This window comes from Oncorhynchus clarkii, chromosome 1 (genome assembly GCF_045791955.1).
Source record: "Oncorhynchus clarkii lewisi isolate Uvic-CL-2024 chromosome 1, UVic_Ocla_1.0, whole genome shotgun sequence".
Lineage (NCBI taxonomy): Eukaryota > Metazoa > Chordata > Actinopteri > Salmoniformes > Salmonidae > Oncorhynchus > Oncorhynchus clarkii.
Window position 1 is genome coordinate 29,982,955 of NC_092147.1, and position 22,698 is coordinate 30,005,652.

The following is a 22,698-nucleotide window of genomic DNA, read 5'->3' on the forward strand; positions in this document are numbered from 1 at the left end:
CACTTAGATTGCACACAGGTGGACTTTATTAAACAAATTATGTGACATCTGGTTGCACCAGATCTTATTTAGGGTCTTCATAGCAAAGGGGGTGAATACATATGCACACACCACTTTTCCGTTTTTTATTTTTTTGAATTATTTGATGGATTTTTTTTTCTCATTTTGTCTGTCATAGTTGAAGTGTACCTATGATGAAAATTACAGGCCTCTCTCATCTTTTTAAGTGGGAGAACTTACACAATTGGTGGCTGACTAAATACTTTTTTGGCCCACTGTAGATAGTTAAGATACTGTTAGACCAAAAACACCACATCATTTCTTATGAGAGTAGGATGATTGTGCTTGATTTTTTATTTTTTTTTAATCTCATGAGGACAGAACTCAACAGCACACATCATATGCTTTGATTGAAACCAAATACAGGTGGCTGTGTTTAACGCCATCTGCTCTAAAATGAAATGAAACATTAGTTAGGCTACTTAGCCTACATCATTCAAGAAGGTCGAAATGCATTTTCCCATGAAATTGATTTGGATCAAATGGTTGGCATGCATGCAGCATGGACTTTTCACCTGTAAAACATGAAGAATTATCATTCACAATTGTCAGTGATGATTGCCTAATGTATAATTAGGAAGTCCTAATTTGATGTTTTAGGATTTAAAAAAAATATTGCTTTTGTTATTGAGCCACTTCTTAGCTGTGTGCCTAGGGTCATTATCCTGTTGGAAGGTGATCCTTCACTCCAGTCTGAGGTCCTGCGCGCTCTGGAGCAGGTTTGCATTAAGGATCTCTCTGTACTTTGCTCCGTTCATCTTTCCCTCATTCCTGACTAGCCTCCCAGTCCCTGCAGCTGAAAAATATGCCCACAGCATGATGCTGACAGCATCATGCTTCACCATAGGAATGGTGCCTGGTTTTCTCCGGACGTGACGCTTGGTATTCGGGCCAAAGAGTTCAATCTTGGTTTCATCAGACCCGATAATCTTTTTTCTCATGGTCTGAGAGTCCTTTAGGTGTATTTTGGCAAACTCCAAGTGGGCTGTCAGGTGACTTTTACTGAGGAGTGGCTTCCGTCGTGCCACTCTACTATAAATGCCTGGTTGGTGGAGTGCTGCAGATATGGTTTCCAAATCATGTCCAATCAATTGAATTTACCACTTGTGGCTCCAATCAAATTAAAGAAACATCTCAAGGATGATCAATTGAAACAGGATGCACCTGAGCTCAATTTTGAGTCTCATAGCAAAGGGTCTGATTATTTATGTCAGTAAGGTATTTCTACAAACCGGTTTTCACTTTGTCATTATGGGTTATTATGTGTAGATTGGTGAGAAAAGTAAATGTAATCAATTTTAGAATAAGGCTGTAACGTAACAGAATGTGTGAAAAGGGAAGGGGTCTGAATACTTTCCGAATGCACTGTAGCTGTAACCACTGTTGGATTCTTTGACTTACTGTATTTATTATTTTGTAATTGCAGGCTAGGCTACTTGCTGATACATTACTTTAAATATTATTGTAACAGTAGGCCTACCTACACAATAACCTCATATGGGGTTGCTAACCACAATCCATTGAATTATTAATAAGAATCGTTGATTATTTGGCCTTGGGGAGAGCACAGCGCATGGAAGAAAACCTAGCACCACAGGAAAGGGTGCCGGAAGTGTTGCAGATAAATGTAAATACATTTACCAAATTATATAATTACTCCTATCTCTACAGAAATAAATGAAATCATTGAAAATACTACACCAGAGAGCATCATTTAGCCAGAGAGGATCAATAGCTTTAAAAAAAAAAAAATCCTGTATATTGTGTTTTGTCACTTAAGCGCATACGGTATGCCTACAGTAGGGAATCCTGCCATTGGGCAGCCCGCGCCGCAAATATATTAAACAGCTGTTGCCAGCAATGTCAAGTTATGGCTGTCAATGTGGATGTCAATGAACAGCAGGCAGCAGCTAATAGGTATTTTGCAATATTTCCAAATGCAATTGCAGAAGACATATAAGTGAGTGCCGCTGGAAAGTTGCTGGACTATAATTTCCTCCTCATATTGTAGGTTTAAGATCAATGAATCCACTCTTTTCATTGGCTGTTGGTTACATTTAAGACATTGGTCGTTAATTTTATTGATCTCAGTATGTCAATATCAGAGTAGCTTGTCATTTTATGTGGTATATATATATTATTTTGTCAGTCATGTAAAATTAACGTTAGATTGCAGGAAATTATTTGAGAAAATACTACTTTTTTCTCGGACCATTAAACCCCTCAGCCCCTGGTCTTCAGGACTGAACCCTGAATGTTACGAAACTCTGACGGCCCTGGACAGAGATTGTATTTTGAAAAGTTTGAATTCATAAATCATCTTCAAAATGTCTCCTTATTCTCAGCAGAACAGTATGCAAATTACTGCCCTCGTGTTTAGTCGAACTTCACTTGGTGATTCGTTTTTGAGACATATAAAGTTAATTTTTGCCCTGTAATTTAAATCTGCTTTATTTGATTTATTTGACTGTCAGCATGCCTAATCCCAGTAGCAGAAGTGTATGTTTCTCTGTATACATACTGTATAATATCAGTCAAAAGTTTGGACACACCTACTCATTCAAGGGCTTTTCTTTATTGCTACTATTTACTACATTGTAGAATAATAGTGAAGACATCAAAACGATGAAATAACACAATATGTTTTATATTTGAGATTTTTCAAAGTAGCCACCCTTTCTTGATGACAGCTCTGCACACTCTTGGCATTCTCTCAAACAGCTTCATGAGGCTGTCACCTGGAATGCATTTCAATTAACAGGAGTGCCTTGTTAAACGTTTATTTGTGGAATTGATTTCCTTCTTAATGCGTTTGAGCCAATCAGTTGTGTTGTGACAAGGTAGGGGTGGTATACAGAAGATAGGCCTATTTGGTAAAAGATCAAGTTCATATTATGGCAAGAACAGCTTAAATATGCGAAGAGAAATGAAAGTCCATCAGTACTTTACTTTAAGACATGAAGGTCAGTCAATACATCACATTTCAAGAACTTTAACATTTCTTCAAGTGCAGTCGCAAAAACCATCAGGCACTATGATGAAGCTGACTCTCATGAGGACCACCACAGGAAAGGAAGACCCAGCGTTACCTTTGCTGCAGAGGATAAGGTCATTAGTTACCAGCCTCAGAAATTGCAGCCCAAGTAAATGCTTCAGTGTTCAAGTAACAGACACATCTCACCATTAACTGTTCAGAGGAGACTGTGAATCAGGCCTTCATGGTCGAATAGCTGCGAAGAAACAACTACTGAAAGACACCAATAAGAAGAAGAGACTTGTTTGGGCCAAGAAACACGAGTAATGGACCGGTGGACATCGGTACTTTGGTCTGATGAGTCCAAATTTGAGATTTTAGGTTCCAACCACCGTGTCTTTATGAGAAGCAGAGTAGGTGAACGGATGATCTCTGCATGTGTGGTTCCCACCGTGAACCATGGAGGAGGAGTGATGGTGTCGGGGTGCTTTGCTGGTGACACTGTCTGTGATTTATTTAGAATTCAAGGCACACTTAACCAGCATGGCTACCACAGCATTCTGCAGCAATATGCCATCCCATCTGGTTTGCGCTTAGTGGGACTATCATTTGTTTTTCAACAGGACAATGACCCAACACACCTCTAGGCTGTGTAAGGGCTATTTGACCAAGAAGGAGAGTGGAGTGCTGCATCAGATGACTTGGCCTCCACAATCACCTGACCTCAACCCATTTGAGATGGTTTGGGATGAGTTGGACCACAGGGTGAAGGAAAAGCAGACAATAAGTACTTGGCATATGTGGGAACTCCTTAGACTGTTGGAAAAGCATTCCAGGTGAAGCTGGTTGAGAGAATGCCAGAGTGTGCTAAGCTGTCATCAAGGCAAAGGGTGGCTACTTTGAATAATCTCAAATATATTTTGATTTGTTTAACACTTTGTGGTTACTACATAATTCCATATGTGTAATTTAACAGTTTTGATGTCTTCACCATTATTCTACAATGTAGAAAATAGTAGCAATAACAAAAAACCCTTGAATGAGTAGGTGTGTCCAAACATTTCACTGGTACTGTACGTGAGTGTGTTTTTTTTCTGTTGTCAGTGAACTGGCTGGACCACAGCCGGACGTTCAGAGAGCAGGGGGTGGAGGAGAGTGAGATGCTGCTGCTCAGACGCAAGTTCTTCTACTCCGACCAGAATGTGGACTCACGAGACCCTGTCCAACTCAACCTTCTCTATGTACAGGTCAGACCCCCCTCTCTCTCTCGTTCTCTCTCTCTCTATGATCATTGCTGCCCGGCATACAGTAATACAGCTGTAATAAACTAGCCTCCTCAATTCCGCTCTACTCTTCCCTCCCCTGACTCTTCCTGTAGCCCTACGGTCAATAAAACAGACATCAGCACAAACAAAGCTGAATCTGCTGCCCAAGGCTATGGGGCTGTAGCTCCTATGCAGCGTTCTGTCCTACATCCTTGCTGGTACTGTTGCATCACAAGCTCGCTGGCTTATGCAGCTTTGATGGTACTGCAGTTCTCAAAGGATGAGCTGGGCCTGGCTTACAGGGGTATGTGTATGTGGATCACAGACAGGCTATCTTATGTTGCTGTGCTGTGGGGATTGGGTCAACCTTGCAAGGCTGGTTGTACACTACAGGGTTGTTCTACACTACAGTGTGGATGGAGTTGGAGTAAGAGAGAGGGCTGCTGACACAGCAGGGGGGGGGGGGGGGGTCAGCCAGCTGAGCCTGCACTACACCAGGCATGCTTTGCTCACTGCACACCTCACTGCATCCACATTAGCTTCCCCTGCCTTGAGGTTGAGAGGAGGGCTCCCCGCTGGCACCTGGACTCACAGAGGAGCATTCTATGCACAGTACTGTACACATGTACAGTTGAAGTCAGAAGTTTACATACACCTTGGCCAAGTACATTTAAACTCAGTTTTTCACCATTCCTGACATTTAATCCTAGTGAAAATTCCCTATGTTAAGACAGTTAGGATCACCCCTTTATTTTAAGAATATGAAATGTCAGAATGATAGTAGAGAGAATTATTTACTTAAGCTTTTATTTATTTCATCACATTCCCAGTGGGTCAGAAGTTTACATACACTCACTTAGTATTTGGTATCATTGCCTTGAAATGTTTTAACATGTGGGTCAAACGTTTCGGGTAGCCTTCCACAAGCTTCCCACAATAAGTTGGGTGCATTTTGGCCCATTCCTCCTGACAGAGCTGGTGTAACTGAGTCAGGTTTGTAGGCTTCCTTGCTGGCACAGAATTTTTCAGTTCTGCCCACAAATGTTCTATATGATTGAAGTCTGAGCTTTGTGATGGCCACTCCAATACCTTGACTTTGTTGTCCTTAAGCCATTTTGCCACAACTTTGGAAGTATGCTTGGGGTCATTGTCCATTTGGAAGACCCATTTGCGACCAAGCTTTAACTTCCTGACTGATGTCTTGAGATGTTGCTTCAATATATCCACATAATTTTCCTGCCTCATAATGCCATCTATTTTGTGAAGTGCACCAGTCCCTCCTGCAGCAAAGCACCCCACAACATGATGCTGCCACCCCCGTGCTTCACGGTTAGGATGGTGTTCTTCGGCTTGCAAGCCTCCCCCTTTTTCCTCCAAACATAACGATGGTCATTATGGCCAAACAGTTATATTTTTGTTTCATCAGACAAGAGGACATTTCTCCAAAAAGTATGAGCTTTGTCCCCATGTGCAGTTGCAAACCGTAGTCTGGCTTTTTTATGGCGGTGTGTATATATACGGTATACACATATATACCACCATAAATACACATGCACGCGTGCACACACACACACACACACACACACACTCACTCGGACACCTACATAAATACTGTACTGTACATCCATTGTGAACTCCCTCCTTGTCTTACATGCTGCATCTGAGCTACAGTCCATAAATACATCTATAGTTAACACTATCCATTCTCCCTATCCTCCCCTTCACTCTTTTATCTCTCTCTCTCTCTCTTGCCCTGACTCCTTCCCTCTCTTTGTTTTTTTTCCACACCCCCTCTCAATCCCATGAAAATTATGACACATCCACACCCGCTTACTCTGGCATACATTGCAGTGTTCCATCATGCATTCCCTTCTCTCACAAACACAAGCCTGTATTCTTTCTCACAAAAACACATTTCCTTCCTCTAGCTATTTGTCCTTTTGCTCCTCTTGCTGCCTTCCCCCTCCCTTTCTTGTTTTCACTCCGTCACACACACAGAAGCACGCAGACACACATACATACACACACACTCACACATGCTGATCAGAGTCCCCCCCCCACATGGCGTTGCCTCAGACTCCAGTGACTCTAATTTGTCACAATATTAAAAAGGCCTGACAGAGCAAGAAGAGAGGGAGCATTCTCTGGCTGGAACACACCCCAGGCCCCACATCCACTCTCTCACTCCTTCCTTCCAAGACTTCTCCCTCTGCAGTGCTCTCAGATGCGTCTAAGGAACATGACCGTACTACACATGCTTCTTGTCAATGTCTCTATTCTGCTATGATGGAATAGTCCTCATTCACCATGCAACCATTACCATAGGAGACTGACTTAGTAGGTTCATTTAGTGAGTGTAGATTATAGTATCATCCCTGGCATTCTTTAGGGAGAGCCTCTTAGTGATGAGCCCCAATGTTTATTAATGATGTGCAGCTTCCATGATCTCATCCGCTCCCCTCCACCCAGCGGGGTTCTCCAGCAGTTACAGCCCCAGCATTCATAACCAGACACCAGACAATCCACTCCTTTCACACATCTATCTACTCCACTACTACAGGAAATACAGCGCCATAGCAACAACCTTTGTGTTGAGTTGGGCGGTATCCACATTTCCACATCTTCATACAGTTCCTGCACACGAGTGGCACCATTTCTTTCCAATGTATTATTGAAATGTTTGTTATGCTAAAAAAAGCTAGCAAAGTACTAACGAATTCCCATTGTGGACACTAGCTAAATGCTAATGAATGCCAACAAATAACTATCTCAAAAGGCTTTACTCACACTTGCCAAGTACCTCAACTCCTTGTTGAACACAGATTATAGTTTTTTTAATTAACCTCTGACTCCTTTGAGTCGCTATGCGGTGATAATAAAATAAAGTAAATTCCTAAATCCTTACCATGTACCTATATTTGTCATCTGTTGTTGCGTGCCTTTCTTTGCTCAAATCCATACTTTTTAATCAAATGCTAATCAAATTCAACCACTGACTGTTTCCTTGAGATTCAATTGGCACAACTTAGAGCCACAGCAATGAGAAAACAGTCAGTGGTTCTATTTGATTAACTTTTTATTCAAATGTATGGATTTCAGCACTTGGCAATACTCACATTTAATCCAGAGGTGGATTGAGTGTCTCTGCTGTAACCAATAAGCTTAAATATTCTAAGCTAGCCACCGAACATTATAGCTTGCAGGTTAGCAAACCAAATGCGTAGAGCCCTGAGCTAGAGAAAATGTATTTAGCACATCTAAGATAGTTAACTTTATAGTTATAAGATATTTAGCTGGCAGACATTAGTAGTGACTTTCAAGTGTATCTTGATCACCTCTTGTGCTGATCAACAGTGGATCGGCACGTCACGTTTGCTCCATGTACTTTTTTTGTAAACAAACATTCCATTTTTTGTGAGATGACATAATGAAAATCCTACCATCGGTACTTCAAAGTACGAGGTATATGGTAAATACGTTATACCATCCAAGCCTAGTTTTGTCCCCCTTTTCATCAGAGCTTCAGTTTCTTGATTGTTATTGTATGTAGAGTCTCATCTAAATGCAGTATATGTGTAACCAATCCAGTCTACACACGTTCTAAACAGAATATTCATGTGTTTTGCTGTGGCATGGTGGTCCTTGTTATTGATTTTCCTATTGAGTTATTATCTGGTTAGTCAGGCAATTTACGGTGGTATGAATTAGGCAATTATCTCATTGTCAGCGTTTGTTCATTGCTGTAATATTCCCCCCAGGTTAATGGTGGAACTCTTTAGGGTACAGTAGTAGACTGATTGACATTAGTGCTAACAGAGAGTGAGGTATGTTGAGCTATGTTTTGCATTCAGCATTACTACTTCAAGGGAAATATAGTATTCTATCAAACAAAGATATCTACATATATTTCAGAATGTTGTGTATCCCTGGAAATAAAATCTGAATTTATATAAACATAATAGTTTCGAAAACATAGCTGGTCCAAACAAGTGGGGTCTTGGCACAACTTACACCGGTTATGGGGTAAGTTGAGCATAGACACAGGGTAAGTGGGTGATGGTGTCCTTTGACAGTGGATGATGGTGCTGGTAGGTCAAAGTTTAGTTAATGAAATGGGGGTGTGGTATATTGTATATCTCAAATGCATGCCTACATTCAGATACACACTGAGTGTATGAAACATTAAAGACACCAGCTCCTTCCATGACATAGCCTGACCAGATGAATTCAGCTGAAAACTATGATCCCTTATTGATATTTAAATCAAATCACATTAAACTTTATTTGTCACATGCACCGAGTACAACAAGTCTAGACAAGTCCTTACCCAACAGTGCAGTTCAAGAAAGAGTTAAGAAAATATTTACCAAATAAACTAAAGTGAAAAATAATAAAAAGTAACAGAATAACATAACAATAATGAGGCTATATACAGGGGGTACCAGTACCGAGTTAGTGTGCGGGTGTACAGCTTAGTTGAGGTCATTTGTGTATGTAGGTAGGTGTGAAGTGACTAATAAACAGCGAGTCGCAGCAGTGTACTAAACAAATGGGGAAGTGGGGTGTCATTGTAAAGTCTGGTGGTTTTGTTGTGCCCTCTTCACAACTGTCTTGGTGGGTTTGGGCCGTGATAGTTCGTTGGTGATGTGGATACTAAGGAACTTGAAACTCTCGACCCGCTCTGCTACAGCCCCGTCAATATTAATGGGGGCCTGTTCGGCACACATTTTCCTGTAGTCCACGATCAGCTCCTTTGTCTTGCTCACATTGAGGGAGAGGTTGTTGTCCTGACACCACACTGCCAGTTCTCTGACCTCCTCCCTATAGGCAGTCTCATCGTTGTCGGTGATCAGGCCTACAACCTCACTGTTGTGTCGTCAGCAAGCTAAATGATGGTGTTGGAGTTGTGTGTTGGCCACACAGTCATGGGTGAACAGGGAGTACAGGAAGGGACTAAGTACACACCCCTGAGGGGCCCCAGTGTTGAGGATAAGCGTGGTAGATGTGTTGTTGCCAGCCTTTAGCAACTGGGGGTGGGCCATCAGAAAGTCCAGGATCCAGTTGCAGAGGGAGGTGTTTAGTCCCAGGGTCCTTAGCTTAGTGATGAGTTTTGTGGGCACTATGATGTTAAACGCAGAGCTGTAGTCAATGAACAGCATTCTCACATACAGTAGGTATTCCTTTTGTCCAGGTGGGAAAGGGCAGTGTGGAGTGCAATTGAGATTGCATCATCTGTGGATCTGTTGTGGTGGTATGCAAATTGGAGTGGGTCCAGGGTGTCCGTGAGGATGCTGTTGATGTAAGCCATGACCAGCCTTTCAAAGCACTTCATGGCTACAGACGTGAGTGTTACGGGTCGGTAGTCATTTAGGCAGGTTACCTTTAGTTCCTGTGCCAAAGAACACTATGGTGGTCTGCTTGAAACATGTTGGTATTACAGACTCGGCCAGGGAGAGGTTGAACATGTCAGTGAAGACACTTACCAGTTGGTCCGCGCATGCTTTGAGTACAGGTCCTGGTAATCTGTCTGGCCCCGCTGCTTTGTGAATGTTGACCTGTTAAGGTCTTGCTCACATCGGCTACCAAGAGCATTATCACACAGTCATCCAGAACAGCTGCTGCTCAATGTCACTGGGCAGCTCGCGTCTGGGTTTCCCTTTGTAGTCCGTAATAGTTTTGTAGTCCGTAAAAGCCCTGCCACATCCGACGAGCATCGTCGTATCATGTAGTAGGTTTCAATCTTAATCCTGTATTGACACTTTGCTTGTTTGATGGATTGTCTGAGGGCATTTCTTACAAGTGTCCGGATTAGTGTCCCGCTCCTTGAAAGCTTCAGCTCTAGCCTTTAGCTCGATGCGGATGTTGCCTGTATTCCATGGCTTCTGTTTGGGATGTGTACGTACAGTCACTGTGGGGACGATGTCGCCGATGCACTTATTGATGAAGCCGAGGACTGAGGTGGTCCCGGAACATATTCCAGTCTGTGCTAGCAAAACAGTCCTGTAGTAGCATCCAGGTCATCTGACCACTTCCGTATTGAGAGAGTCACTGGTACTTCCTGCTTTAGTTTTTGCTTGTAAACAGGAATCAGGAGGATATAATTATGGTCAGATTTGCCAAATGGAGGGCGGGGGGGAGCTTTGTATGCATCTCTGGGTGTGGAGTAAAGGTGGTCTAGAGCTTTGTTTCCTCTGGTTGCATATGTGACATGCTGGTAAAAATTTGGTTAAACTATTTTTTAGTTTGCCTGCAATAAAGTCCCCGGCCACTAGGAGTGCCACTTCTGGATGAGCATTTTGTTGTTTTCTTATGGCCTTATAGAGTTGGTTGAGTGTGGTCTTAGTGCCAGCATCGGTCTTTGGTGGTAAATATACTGCTACGAATAATGTAGATGAGAACTCTCTTGGTAGGTAGTGGGGTCTACAGCTTATCATAAGGTTCTCTACCTCAGGTGAGCAATACCTCGAGACTTCTTTAATATTAGACATCGCGCAACAGCTGTTATTGACAAATAGACACCCCCCCCCTCCGCCCCTCGTCTTACCAGACATAGCTTCTTCTCTGTTATCCATGTTGTCGTTCAGCCACGACTCAGTGAAACATAAGATATTTGTTTTTAATGTCCCATTGTTTGGATAATTGTAGGTCATCAATTTTATCTTCCAATGATTGCATGTTAGCCATTAGAACAGATGGCAGTGGGAGTTTACTCTCTCGCCTACGCATTCTTAGAAGGCAGCCAAACCTGCGCCCCCTTTTCCTTCGTCTTTTCTTCACGCAAATTACGGGGATTTGGACCTGTTCCCGGGAAAGCAGTATATCCTTATCGTCGGACGCGTTAAAGGAAAAAGCTTCTTGCAGTTCGTGGTGAGTAATCGCTGTTCTGACAGAAGTTATTTTTGGGTCATAAGAGACGGTAGCAGCAACATTATGTACAAAATAAGTTACTAACAATGCAAAAAACCTAACAAAATAGCATAGTTGGTTAGGAGGATGTAAAACATTCAGGAGACAAGTTAAAGAAGGATTTATAAGCCTTGAGACAATTAAGACATGGATTGTATAAGTGTGCCCTTCAGAGGGTGAATGGGCAAGACAAAATATTTAAGTGACTTTGAACGGGGTATGGTAGTAGATGCCAGGCGCACGGTTTGTGTCAAGAACTGTAGAGTCCACGCTCTTTGAGGCCACTAAGCCCATGAAACTGGTCCGCAAGATTGTTAATATTATGCTAAGCAAATTCCATGTCATCAGATAAGACCTTGTGTACCTCTGATATTCTATCATAGCCTCTCTTTCACACAGGTACATGTTCGTTTTCTTTTTTGTCAGTGTCATTCAGTAAAACAAAAATGCATCCCTTGCTGCTGCTCAAATGGGCTTCTTCCCTTCTCTCACTTCCTTGGCTGCTCTCTCAAGAATCTCAAGGGGAGCTAAACCCCAGCTTGTTTCACGTTTGTATTCACAGCGCATGATGATGTATGCTCTGTCAATAAAAATGTATGACACATTGCCAAAAAATACTATTATGCAACAAAATGTAATCATCATTTGTATGGGGTATGGTGGCCATTAGCTCAATGCTAGAGGACAGATGGCTCCACCCATATGGATCGCGAGAGAGCGAGCCACGGAGAGAGAGCGAGCCACGGAGAGAGAGCGAGCCACGGAGAGAGAGCGAGCCAGTGAGTGAAAGAGCCATTGAGAGCCAGCAAGAGAGAGAGCCAGCGAGCGTCACCGAGGGAGAGGGAGTCACCGAGGGAGAGGGAGTCACCGAGGGAGAGGGAGTCACCGAGGGAGAGGGAGCCACCGAGGGAGCCAAGAGCCAGGGAGAGAGAGAGCAGAATTAGGCCGATACACGCTAATGATCAAAATCCAGAAAAGAAACGTTAAATTCTACACCACCTAAAAGGAACCGATTCCCAAACCTTCCATAACAAAGCCATCACCTACAGAGAAGAGTACCCTACGCAAGATGGTCCTGAGGCTCTGTTCACAAACACAAACAGACCCAACAGAGCCCCAGGACAGCAACATAATTGGACTCAACCAAATCATAAGAAAACAAAAAGATAATTACTTGACACATTGGAAAGGATTAACAAAAAAACTAAGAACTGGAATGCTATATGGCTCTAGTACACAGTGGCAGAATACCTGACCACTGTGAGTGACCCAAACGTAAGGAAAGCTTTGACTATGTACATACTGTGAGCATAGCCTTGCTATTGAGAAAAATGAGGTGGAAACTGATCTGCACTTCCTAACCTCCTGCCAAATGTATGACCATTTTAGAGAGACATATTTCCCACAGATTACACAGATCCAGAAAGAATTAGAAAACAAACCCAATTTTGATAAACTCCCATATCTACTGGGAGAGATATCTGTGTTCCATCACAGCAGAAAAATTTGTGACATGTTGGCACGAGAACAGGTCAACCAGTGAAGAACAAACACCATTGTAAATACAACCCAAACCTGTTTAACTATTTGCATATCGTTACAACACTGTATATAGACATAATATGACATTTGAGATGTCTTTATTCTTTTGGAACCTTTGTGATTGTAATGTTTACTGTTCATTTTTATTGTTTATTTCACTTTTGTTTATGATCTACGTCACTTGCTTTGGCAATGTTAACATATGTTTCCCATGCCAATAAAGCCCTTAAATTGAATTGAGAGCGAGTGAGTGAGAGCGCCCCACACACACACACACACATACACATACACACACACACACACACACACACACACACACACACACACACACACACACACACACACACACACACACACACACACACACTCACAGAAAGACATAACTGACAGGCCCCATGAGGGAACACAGGCCACATGCTAATGCTTTGATGGACAAGACATTTAAATATAACAGATACCTTAAATTATTGGTGCAAAATGGAACTGTATATTCCAACTGAAGCCTTGATGGAAGTGTATCGAAATAGTCATTCCTGTTGTGGCCAGACAGGGGACAGGTTGGTTGCTATCAAGCATTAGTGAGGCCTGGCAATAAGTATTAATTTGGACTTTATTTAGGCCTGCACTATGTCCTGTTTATTGTTTTGTATATCATTTGTTCATATTGTAATAATTAAAAACCACTCAGTGAAAGTTGCTCTTTCATTTTCAAAGCAGTTTATTAATGACACATTGTAGATCCCTCTGCAATGTTGATGCAATATTCTGAGAAATGTGCATGTTTATTGACGTCTTTGTTTCTGTTAATGTTACCACTGACTGTAATGATCAATGGTTGAGGCTGTTCCATTTCATATGTTAGCAAATGTCTTGGATTGCTACAAACTAATCTTGTTTGGCTCCTCTGAGTCCATTCATCTAAGTAAAGTGTTTATGTTGTATCCCTGCTGATGGTTTACATTTTTTTCACCTAGCAGGCACTCTTCTCTGAAGCAACTTTCAAGACAGAAAAAGCTGCATTACTCTCGAGCTTGAACTCAGTGTAAAGTACACACTTTCTTTTCTCTCTTCTGTCTCCTTCTCTCCTCTAGGCCAGAGATGACATACTGAACGGCTCCCATCCTGTTTCGTTTGATAAAGCCTGTGAGTTTGCTGGAATTCAGGCTCAGATCCAGTTTGGACCCCATGTCGAACACAAACACAAGCCTGGATTCCTAGAGTAAGTCCTCTTATCAGACATCATTAACAACACTATACTGTACTTTCCAACACTACTATTCTTTTAGACACTCTGTCTCAATCCTCCCATCCTAGTTTAGATGCAATCCTTCTCTTTGGGATACCCATTTGAGTGCATGCAATAATGTTAACACTTGAAAAATGTAGGTGCTGAGGTAAGAATGACCTCAAGTGTGAAAGCATGTTTTGGAAAGGGAAATGCCTCATGAGTGTACATTTGTCAAATGTGATTTATCTCATAGCCTGAAGGAGTTTCTACCCAAAGAGTACATCAAGCAGAGAGGGTCGGAGAAGAAAATATTTGTGGTATGTTCAGTATGTTGTAAGCGTATGGATTTATATGTTATCAAAGGGAAATAAAAAAAACCTGTGAATTAAAATCATTTGAACATTTTAAGTCTCTGAAAAGTTCATATTGCTGCACCTATTTCCCTCTGACCCGCAGGATCACAAAACCTGCGGAGAAATGACGGAGATTGAGTCTAAAGTGAAGTATGCGAAACTAGCAAGGTCCCTTCCGACATATGGGGTCTCCTTCTTCCTGGTGAAGGTAAGACATAAGAAGAGAGGATTGTGTTCTCCAACAGGAAGTCAACTGAAGGATTTACAATGTAAATACAGCTGACTGCAAGGTAAAGATTAGCCTTGAGAGCTGTGTGTATGTGAGTGAAAGAGAGTGGGTGAGAGAGAGAGATGTGGAGAGGGAGTTGGGAGTTTTAAGAGCATGATAAATAATTCATTTTAGCAGCACTCTCTCACACAGCAACCACAGCCAAAAACATAGATATACTGTAGGTAATGCACAATTTGGAAGTTTATTGCAACGTTTTATTTGTTATGTGTCACTCTTAAACGAGCACAGTGCTTCCAGAACAAGCTTTTCATAACTGTAAGGCACCTAAATATGATATTGAAGCAATTCAGCCTGTCTGTGATGGTGAGACTACAACCAATTAAACCTCTCTGACAGTTCACCTGTGCTGACCAGTCCCAGACCAAAAGATGTTTCAAAACCTCACCCACCTGCTATGTCTGAAATAAAAGGTTACAGATTTAAGATCATTTCTCTAACATGTCAAACCAATTAAGAGTTCAAAATCTGACTTCCTGAGTTGTATACACTGTGAACAACTTCTTGAGTAAGCAAAGACGAACAATTGGAATAGTTCTCTAAACATAGCTACCATGATAATCAACATAATGTTATCTGACCTTGGATGAATAACAATGAGTCTGTACAAGTTGCTCTAAAGCGGTTCCCTTGTTCCTGTCAAGGAGCTATGCTTTTAGAACCTGACAATAAAAGTATTTGCCTGGAGACGTGAAAAGGTATTTTTCAACTCCCCCGTCCCCCTAACCGTTAATTGTGCGTAGTGTTCAGCATTGCTGGAGTGGAGCCAAAAGTCGGCTTATGCTCTGAAGTGAGGCATAATGGATGGTGTGTGGGTAGAGAGGAGGAGGGCACTAGAGCCAGGCAGAGTGCTGCTGCTGGTGGAAGCGCCATCCTGACGAACTGACAGCCAGGCTGAGGCTCCCCTAGCAACAGAGGCCTGGGGAAGGAGGGACTGGGATGGCCTGTTCAGCAAAACAGCAGGGAGCCCCGGTTAAACAAGCCTGAACTCTGCAAGGTCACTCCCCATCAACCCTCCTCCTCCACTAGGGCTCCTGACTCAGGACAGACAAACAGAACAGAGCATGTGCGCTATCTATGGCACGCAGTGCTGCTCTGCTGCGGTTTTAATTTCTCTGAATAAAGAGATGCCCCCAGTGAGTCATCTGTGTAGGTGTTTAACACCTATGGAAATATTGTCTTATGTCTTGTCTGTTAGGAAAAGATGAAAAGCAAGAATAAGCTGGTCCCTCGGTTACTGGGGATAACCAAGGAGTCGGTGATGCGGGTAGAAGAGAAGACTAAAGATGTGGTTCAGGAGTGGCCCCTAACCACGGTGAAGAGATGGGCTGCTTCTCCCAAGAGCTTCACCCTGGTATGAACTGCCCTCTGTCTACTCCAATCCCACATTCACAGGAACACATTCCACTCTATTGACCTCTCTTCTGTCCCTCCCATCTCCATATAGCAACAGAAATAACTGCTAAATAGTATGTGTTGTTGTTACTACCTCTAATCCACAGTGTTATTGTGCTTTCTTGTTAATAAGCAGATCTTGTATATATTAGACTGTGTATATTTACAAGTGATTTTACTGGAAGAATGTGAAGCACTTGGATGTTTTATTCATTTGAGTGCTTTTTCAATTTAGTATTTTGTTTGTTGTCAACATTGCTGTTTTTTGTTTCGTCTCGCTTTATTAAGCCAGACCTCACTCAACTGAATAACCCATTTAAAGATTAATAAGAAGTGCAACATACTCAAAGGTGCATTTGCCAAAATTGATTTGAATGATATATTACTTTTCTGTCTCACATAGGCAGCCTTTGAAGTGAGTGATATTGAAAATGTGTATTTATCATATTTAATCAGCTCTTTGAGGACTGCAATTCGTAGTGGAAGGAAGTCAAAGTTTGTCTGTGTTGCCAACATACCTTTAGTCCATTCTAAGCTTCTTTCTCAGTACTCCCACATCTTTCTGTGCTTGTGTGGATGGAAATAAACTTTGTGAACTTAGAGCACAGCATGGCAAAGAGCTGTGGCATGTGAAAGTAGAAGGCCCTGGTTCAACCTTGACCTCTGAGAAAGCTGCTGTACTCTCCATACGACATACACACACTTCTCCATTTCCTAGAGGTATCACCAGGTGGACCTGTGCTATAACTTCAGTATCTCTCCTGACTAACTGCTTGTATGCTGCAGGACTTTGGGGAGTACCAGGAGAGTTACTACTCTGTTCAGACCACAGAGGGGGAACAGATCTCTCAGCTAATTGCAGGATACATCGACATCATCCTCAAAAAGGTAAGTCAAGACAAACCAGAGATGACCAAACCAGAAATGACACTTCCCAAGTACTTTATTTTCTTTATTATGACACCTTTCGATATTCCCTTCCACAGAAGCAGAGTAAGGATCGTTTTGGCTTGGAGGGAGATGAGGAGTCCACCATGCTGGAGGAGTCAGTCTCTCCAAAGAAGTAAGAAAGGTTCATAATGCACATGGTCTTAATAAGGTGCAGTCCTATTCACGTTGAGAATGCTGACCCAGCCATATTCAGAGACTACAGGCTAGTTCCTCATTCCTCATGTGAATGTAAACCTTAGTTTCATTGTGGCATATAATCACATTTCTGCCTGCCATGCATTACTCCCCTGAGAAAAATAAACACAAAAGGAGTTCAACTGAATTTACCTATAACATACTGTATAGTATATGTGAGATTAACGTGTTCTCTGAAACACTATCCTAGAATTCCCTCTGTTCCGCTCCTTCAGGAATGTAGTAACTCTCCTGGTACTCCCGAGTGGCGCAACGGTCTAAGGCACTGCATCTCAGTGCTAGAGGTGTCACTACAGACCCTGGTTCGATCCCGGGCTGTATCACAACCAGCCGTGATTGGGAGTCCCTTATCCGGGTTAGGGTTTGGCCAGGGTAGGCCGTCATTGTAAAATATGAATTTGTTCTTAACTGACTTGCCTAGTTAAATAAGAAATGTTAGCTTTTCATTATTCCTAACTATAAGAAAAAGACCCCAGAGCAAGACGATTATTCTGCAAAAAAAAAATTCAATCATCAGGAAGATATCGTGTTCTTGGAAGTATTTGTCTTTTATATTTTTTGATCCCGGTTGCCTAGTTTTCCTCCTGGCCTGCAGCCAGACTCCTAAAGACTCCATAATACAGATGGACTCTTGTCCTGTTACGCCGAATCCAGACACCGGTTGTTATTGGAAACCTGTTTGTCTCATAGCGGATCCTGCTGTGATAGACACTGGGCATCATATCACTCCCTGCTGTTTAGGTGCGAATGGACTCATGTTTTTGTTCTCAGCACAGAACATAATTGCTGCCTCTCAAAATAAGCAGTAATTAACCAATAGTGAGTGTGGCATCTGTTTACAAGGGCAGGAAAACAGCACTTTTCATGTCTTTCAGTGCCTATCGTCGCTAACTCACTATAAAGGTTTTGGTACTACTGTCCCATCTCTCTCTTTCTCTCTCTCTGTTTTTCTCTTTCTCTCTCTCTCCCTCCTTCCCTCATCCAGGTCCACCATCCTACAGCAGCAGTTCAACAGGGTGGGTCGTGTGGAGCATGGTTCGGTAGCACTGCCAGGTATCATCCGCTCTGGGTCCATCGGCTGCCCTGACAACACCTTCAACATGGGCACCATGCCCTCTGCCCAGCAGCAGATCACCACAGGGCAGATGCACAGAGGACACATGCCCCCACTGGTGAGCATGCCCCTGGCACCCATGCCAATGACACACAGTAGGAGCAGTGATGTGCAGAGAACCTTGCTTACACCATCACTAACTATGATCTTTGTTTGTGTATAAAAATCTGTGTGTACAGTTGAAGTCGGAAGTTTACATGCGCTTAGATTGAAGTCATTAAAACTTGTTTTTCAACCACTCCACAAATTTCTTGTTAAAAACCATAGTTTTGGCAAGTAGATTAGGATTTTACTTTGTGTATGACACAAGTAGTTTTTTCAACAATTGTTTACAGACAGATTATTTCACTTATAATTCCCTGTATCACAATTCCAGAGGGTCAGACATTTACATACACTAAGTTGACTGTGCCTTTTAAACAGCTTGGAAAATTCCAGAAAATGATGTCATGGTTTTAGAAGCTTCTGATAGGCTAATTGACATAATTTGAGTCAATTGGAGGTGTACCTGTGGATGTATTTCAAGGCCTACCTTCAAACTCAGTGCCTCTTGGCTTGACATCATGGGAAAATCAAAAGAAATCAGCCAAGACCTCAGAAAAGAAATGTGTAGACCTCCACAAGTCTGGTTCATCCTTGGGAGCAATTTCCAAATGCCTGAAGGTACCATGTTCATATGTACAAACATTAGTACAAAAGTATAAACACCATGGGACCACGCAGCCATCATACCGCACAGGAAGGAGACGCGTTCTGTCTCGTAGAGATGAACATACTTTGGTGTGAAAAGTGCAAATGAATCCCAGAACAACAGCAAAGGACCTTGTGAAGATGCTGGAGGAAACGGGTACAAAAGTATCTATATCCACAATAAAACGAGTCCTATATCGACATAATCTGAAAGGCCGCTCAGCAAGGAAGAAGCCTCTGCTCCAAAACCGCCATAGAAAAGCCAGACTACGGTTTGCAACTGCACATGGGGACAAAGATCATACTTTTTGGAGAAATGTCCTCTGGTCAGATGAAACAAAAATATAACTGTTTGGCCATAATGACCATTGTTATATTTAGAGGAAAAAGGGGGAGACTTGCAAGCCGAAGAACACCATCCCAACAATGAAGCACGGGGATGGCAGCATCATGTTGTGGGGGTGCTTTTCTGCAGGAGGTACTGGTGCACTTCACAAAATAGATGGTATCATGAGGCAGGAAAATTATGTGGATATATTGAAGCAACATCAAGACATGAGTCAGGAAGTTAAAGCTTGGTTCCAAATGGGTCTTCCAAATGGACAATGACACCAAGCATACTTCCAAAGTTGTGGCAAAATGGCTTAAGGACATCAAAGTCAAGGTATTGGAGTGGCCATCACAAAGCCCTGACCTCAATCCTATAGAACATTTGTGGGCAGAACTGAAAAGGTGTGTGCGTGTAAGGAGGCCTACAAACCTGACTCAGTTACATCAGCTCTGTCAGGAGGGAAGGGGACAAATTTCACCCAACTTATTGTAGGAAGCTTGTGGAAGGCTACCTCAAACGTTTGACCCAAGTTAAACAATTTAAAGTGAATACTACCAAATACTAATTGAGTGTATGTAAACTTCTGACCCGCTGGGAATGTGATGAAATAAATTAAAGCTTAAATAAATCTTTCTCTCCACTATTATTCTGACATTTCACATTCTTAAAATAGTGGTGACCCTAACTGACCTAAAACAGGGAATATTTACTAGGATTAAATGTCAGGAATTGTGAAAAACTGAGTTTAAATGTATTTGGTTAAGGTGTGTCTAAATTTCAGACTTCAACTGTATGTATTGTCAGAACTTGGCCCAGCAGGCCCTGATGGGGACCATTAACACCAGTATGCAGGCAGTGCAGCAGGCACAGGCTGATCTGGGGGAGGTAGATAACCTGCCACCACTGGGCCAGGACATGGTGAGTTCCCACCTCCCATTTACTAGACTAATCCCCCTTTATACACAACAGCCACTAAATCTCACCATTCAAAACTTTTCCAATACTCAGAATCTTTTGGTCCATGCATTCTGGTCAGTGAAGATTAATTTGTTATTTTAGTGTGTTTTTGGAAAATATATTATATTATTAATCCCATTGAATGTATTTATTTTTTTAAAGATGCAATTTTGGCGTTTTCCCTCGATATGTTAAGTGTAGAGATACTCAGTTTTTTTTTGAAATTTTACAGAAATTGACTGTAAATATGGAAGATGTACTTTAAAGCTTGAGACTGGTGCTTCAAAAGCTGTAGGAGTTGTGAAGAAGCCCTGGTCTTTTAATCACTGATAGTAAAGTTTATCTTGGTTGAAAATCTCCTACTGTGATGAAAGCCAATACCCATCCTTCTCCCTCTCCTGAAAGGCATCCAGAGTTTGGGTTCAGAACAAAGTGGATGAGTCCAAACATGAAATTCACTCTCAAGTAGATGCCATAACCGCCGGAACGGCGTCTGTGGTCAATCTTACAGCAGGTGAGTGCAAGAGGTTACCTAGTGACATTTTGAGTTGTCTGTTATTTTTGCACTGGAATCCTTTTCTGACAAAAGGCCTCTAGTCCTCTAGCTTGAGAGAGAAAAGGGCAAAACCCATAGGGATAGAATCAATACACACATTTTCCTAGCCAATGTGGAACGCCCAGAGAGGAGGGGCTCTGAGTTCCCTTTACATAATGGAGCATTTACCATTTGCCATAATACATTTTTCCATTGATGGAATAAACAGTTAGCGTGTTGTCTTGAATCTGAACTGGCTGGCAGCCTCTCCCTGCCTCCTGGCTGGAGCTGTGCCATGCTGCTCCACACTGCTCCCTGCCAGCCGTTCGATAAGTTTTCATCTTTCCCAGCCATCTGTTGGATGGCACTGAGGCTCCCTGTTATCATCCAGTAGAACCTTTTACCTCTCCACAAATAACTATCACTTCTCTCTTTCTCTGTACTTATCTCCGCTGTACCATATCCAATGTGTTTTCATTATGATAGTGACACGGATGTGTGTATTATAACACCACCCAGGTTGCTGATTGTGGTTTGGGCTGAGAGAGAAGAGACTGTGTCCGAGGTAGAGCAGAAGGCACTGGAAAGGGTTAACAAGGACTTTCTCTCTTCCCTAGGTGACCCCACAGACACAGACTACACAGCGGTGGGTTGTGCTATCACCACCATCTCCTCCAACCTGACAGAGATGTCTAGGGGGGTGAAGCTGCTGGCAGCGCTGGTGGAGGACCAGGTGGGCAGCGGGCAGAACCTGATGGGAGCTGCCAGGACCCTGACAGGGGCCGTCTCTGACCTGCTCAGGTCTGTGGAGCCAGCGGCTGGAGAGGTACAGACACAACGCAGCACTGTTCTACCCATCACATCTGTTCTATTCTCATATATTGATGTGTACTGCCTTTTTAACAAATCCACTAGTCTGTTTCTATAGTATGTTTTCTAAAACAGTTGAAGGACACAATAATTATGTGTCCTGTAGATATTATCACTGGGAGCTCTTTTGATTTGTGATGTGAACTGTGTCTGAGAGCAGCCAAGTGCTGTGATTGGTCTGTGGTGCCGCGGTGGGGTCAGTGTTGTGAACGTGGTGATGTCATCCTCTCCCATTCAGCCCAGACAGACGGTGCTGACTGCAGCAGGAAGTATAGGCCAGGCCAGCGGGGACCTGCTGCGTCACATGGGGGAGGGCGAGACTGACGAGAGGTTTCAGGTTGGACTGCACTTTACTCTGTTTCTATAGCTCCGCTGCCAAACAGGAAAACACGCATGTTCCCAGTTCCTGTTTAAAGCTGCGCACACACTTATGTAACGGTATCAGGCTTTGTTTTCTTTAGCTATTGTAATTGAGTAGACAGCAAATCCCTCACTAGAGAATGCCTGTATTTCTACTGTTTCTGCATACTGACTATGCAGCTATATAGCTACCAGAGTTAAGACCACATAATGGAAATGTCCTTATTCAGTCCGTCCAGTCACGTTTTCTTAGCTCTGCTGTGGCTCAGTGAGTGACGGTGATGAATGTCTTTCAGGACATTCTGATGAGCCTGGCCAAAGCAGTGGCCAACGCAGCTGCCATGATGGTTCTCAAGGCCAAGAACGTGGCCCAGGTGGCAGAGGACACGGTGCTACAGAACCGAGTGATTGCAGCTGCTACTCGGTGTGCCCTGTCCACTTCACAGTTGGTGGCCTGCACCAAGGTACTGCTCCAACTGACGCCCACACCCCTGTTCCCTGTCTCCTGTAGCCATGGAGGACAGCTCAGGACAAGGAATGGTGATAGGAAAAGAGCTGGCTTACTGAACTGAAATGGCTGTTTGTTCTATTTCTTGATTTCCGGCACAGACTATACCCTTTTCTAAATTAGTTATGTCAAGAATAGGATTATCAGTCTTGTACACACAAGCATTTCGCTACAC

At 42.7% G+C, this 22,698-nt stretch overlaps 1 protein-coding gene across 1 annotated transcript in view; it reads left to right on the forward strand.

Annotated features, from left to right (window-relative positions):
- LOC139403041 (talin-2-like) overlaps positions 1–22,698 on the forward strand; it is a 149,675-nt gene that overhangs the window by 76,928 nt on the left and 50,049 nt on the right. Inside the window, exons 6-18 of the mRNA XM_071146799.1 lie at positions 4,139–4,281; positions 13,839–13,966; positions 14,229–14,292; positions 14,432–14,536; positions 15,816–15,971; positions 16,799–16,900; positions 16,999–17,075; positions 18,144–18,330; positions 20,098–20,211; positions 20,656–20,764; positions 21,403–21,611; positions 21,894–21,992; positions 22,312–22,479. Of these exons, the coding sequence (XP_071002900.1) occupies positions 4,139–4,281; positions 13,839–13,966; positions 14,229–14,292; positions 14,432–14,536; positions 15,816–15,971; positions 16,799–16,900; positions 16,999–17,075; positions 18,144–18,330; positions 20,098–20,211; positions 20,656–20,764; positions 21,403–21,611; positions 21,894–21,992; positions 22,312–22,479 (1,661 nt within the window). The remainder of the gene's footprint in view (positions 1–4,138; positions 4,282–13,838; positions 13,967–14,228; positions 14,293–14,431; positions 14,537–15,815; positions 15,972–16,798; positions 16,901–16,998; positions 17,076–18,143; positions 18,331–20,097; positions 20,212–20,655; positions 20,765–21,402; positions 21,612–21,893; positions 21,993–22,311; positions 22,480–22,698) is intronic.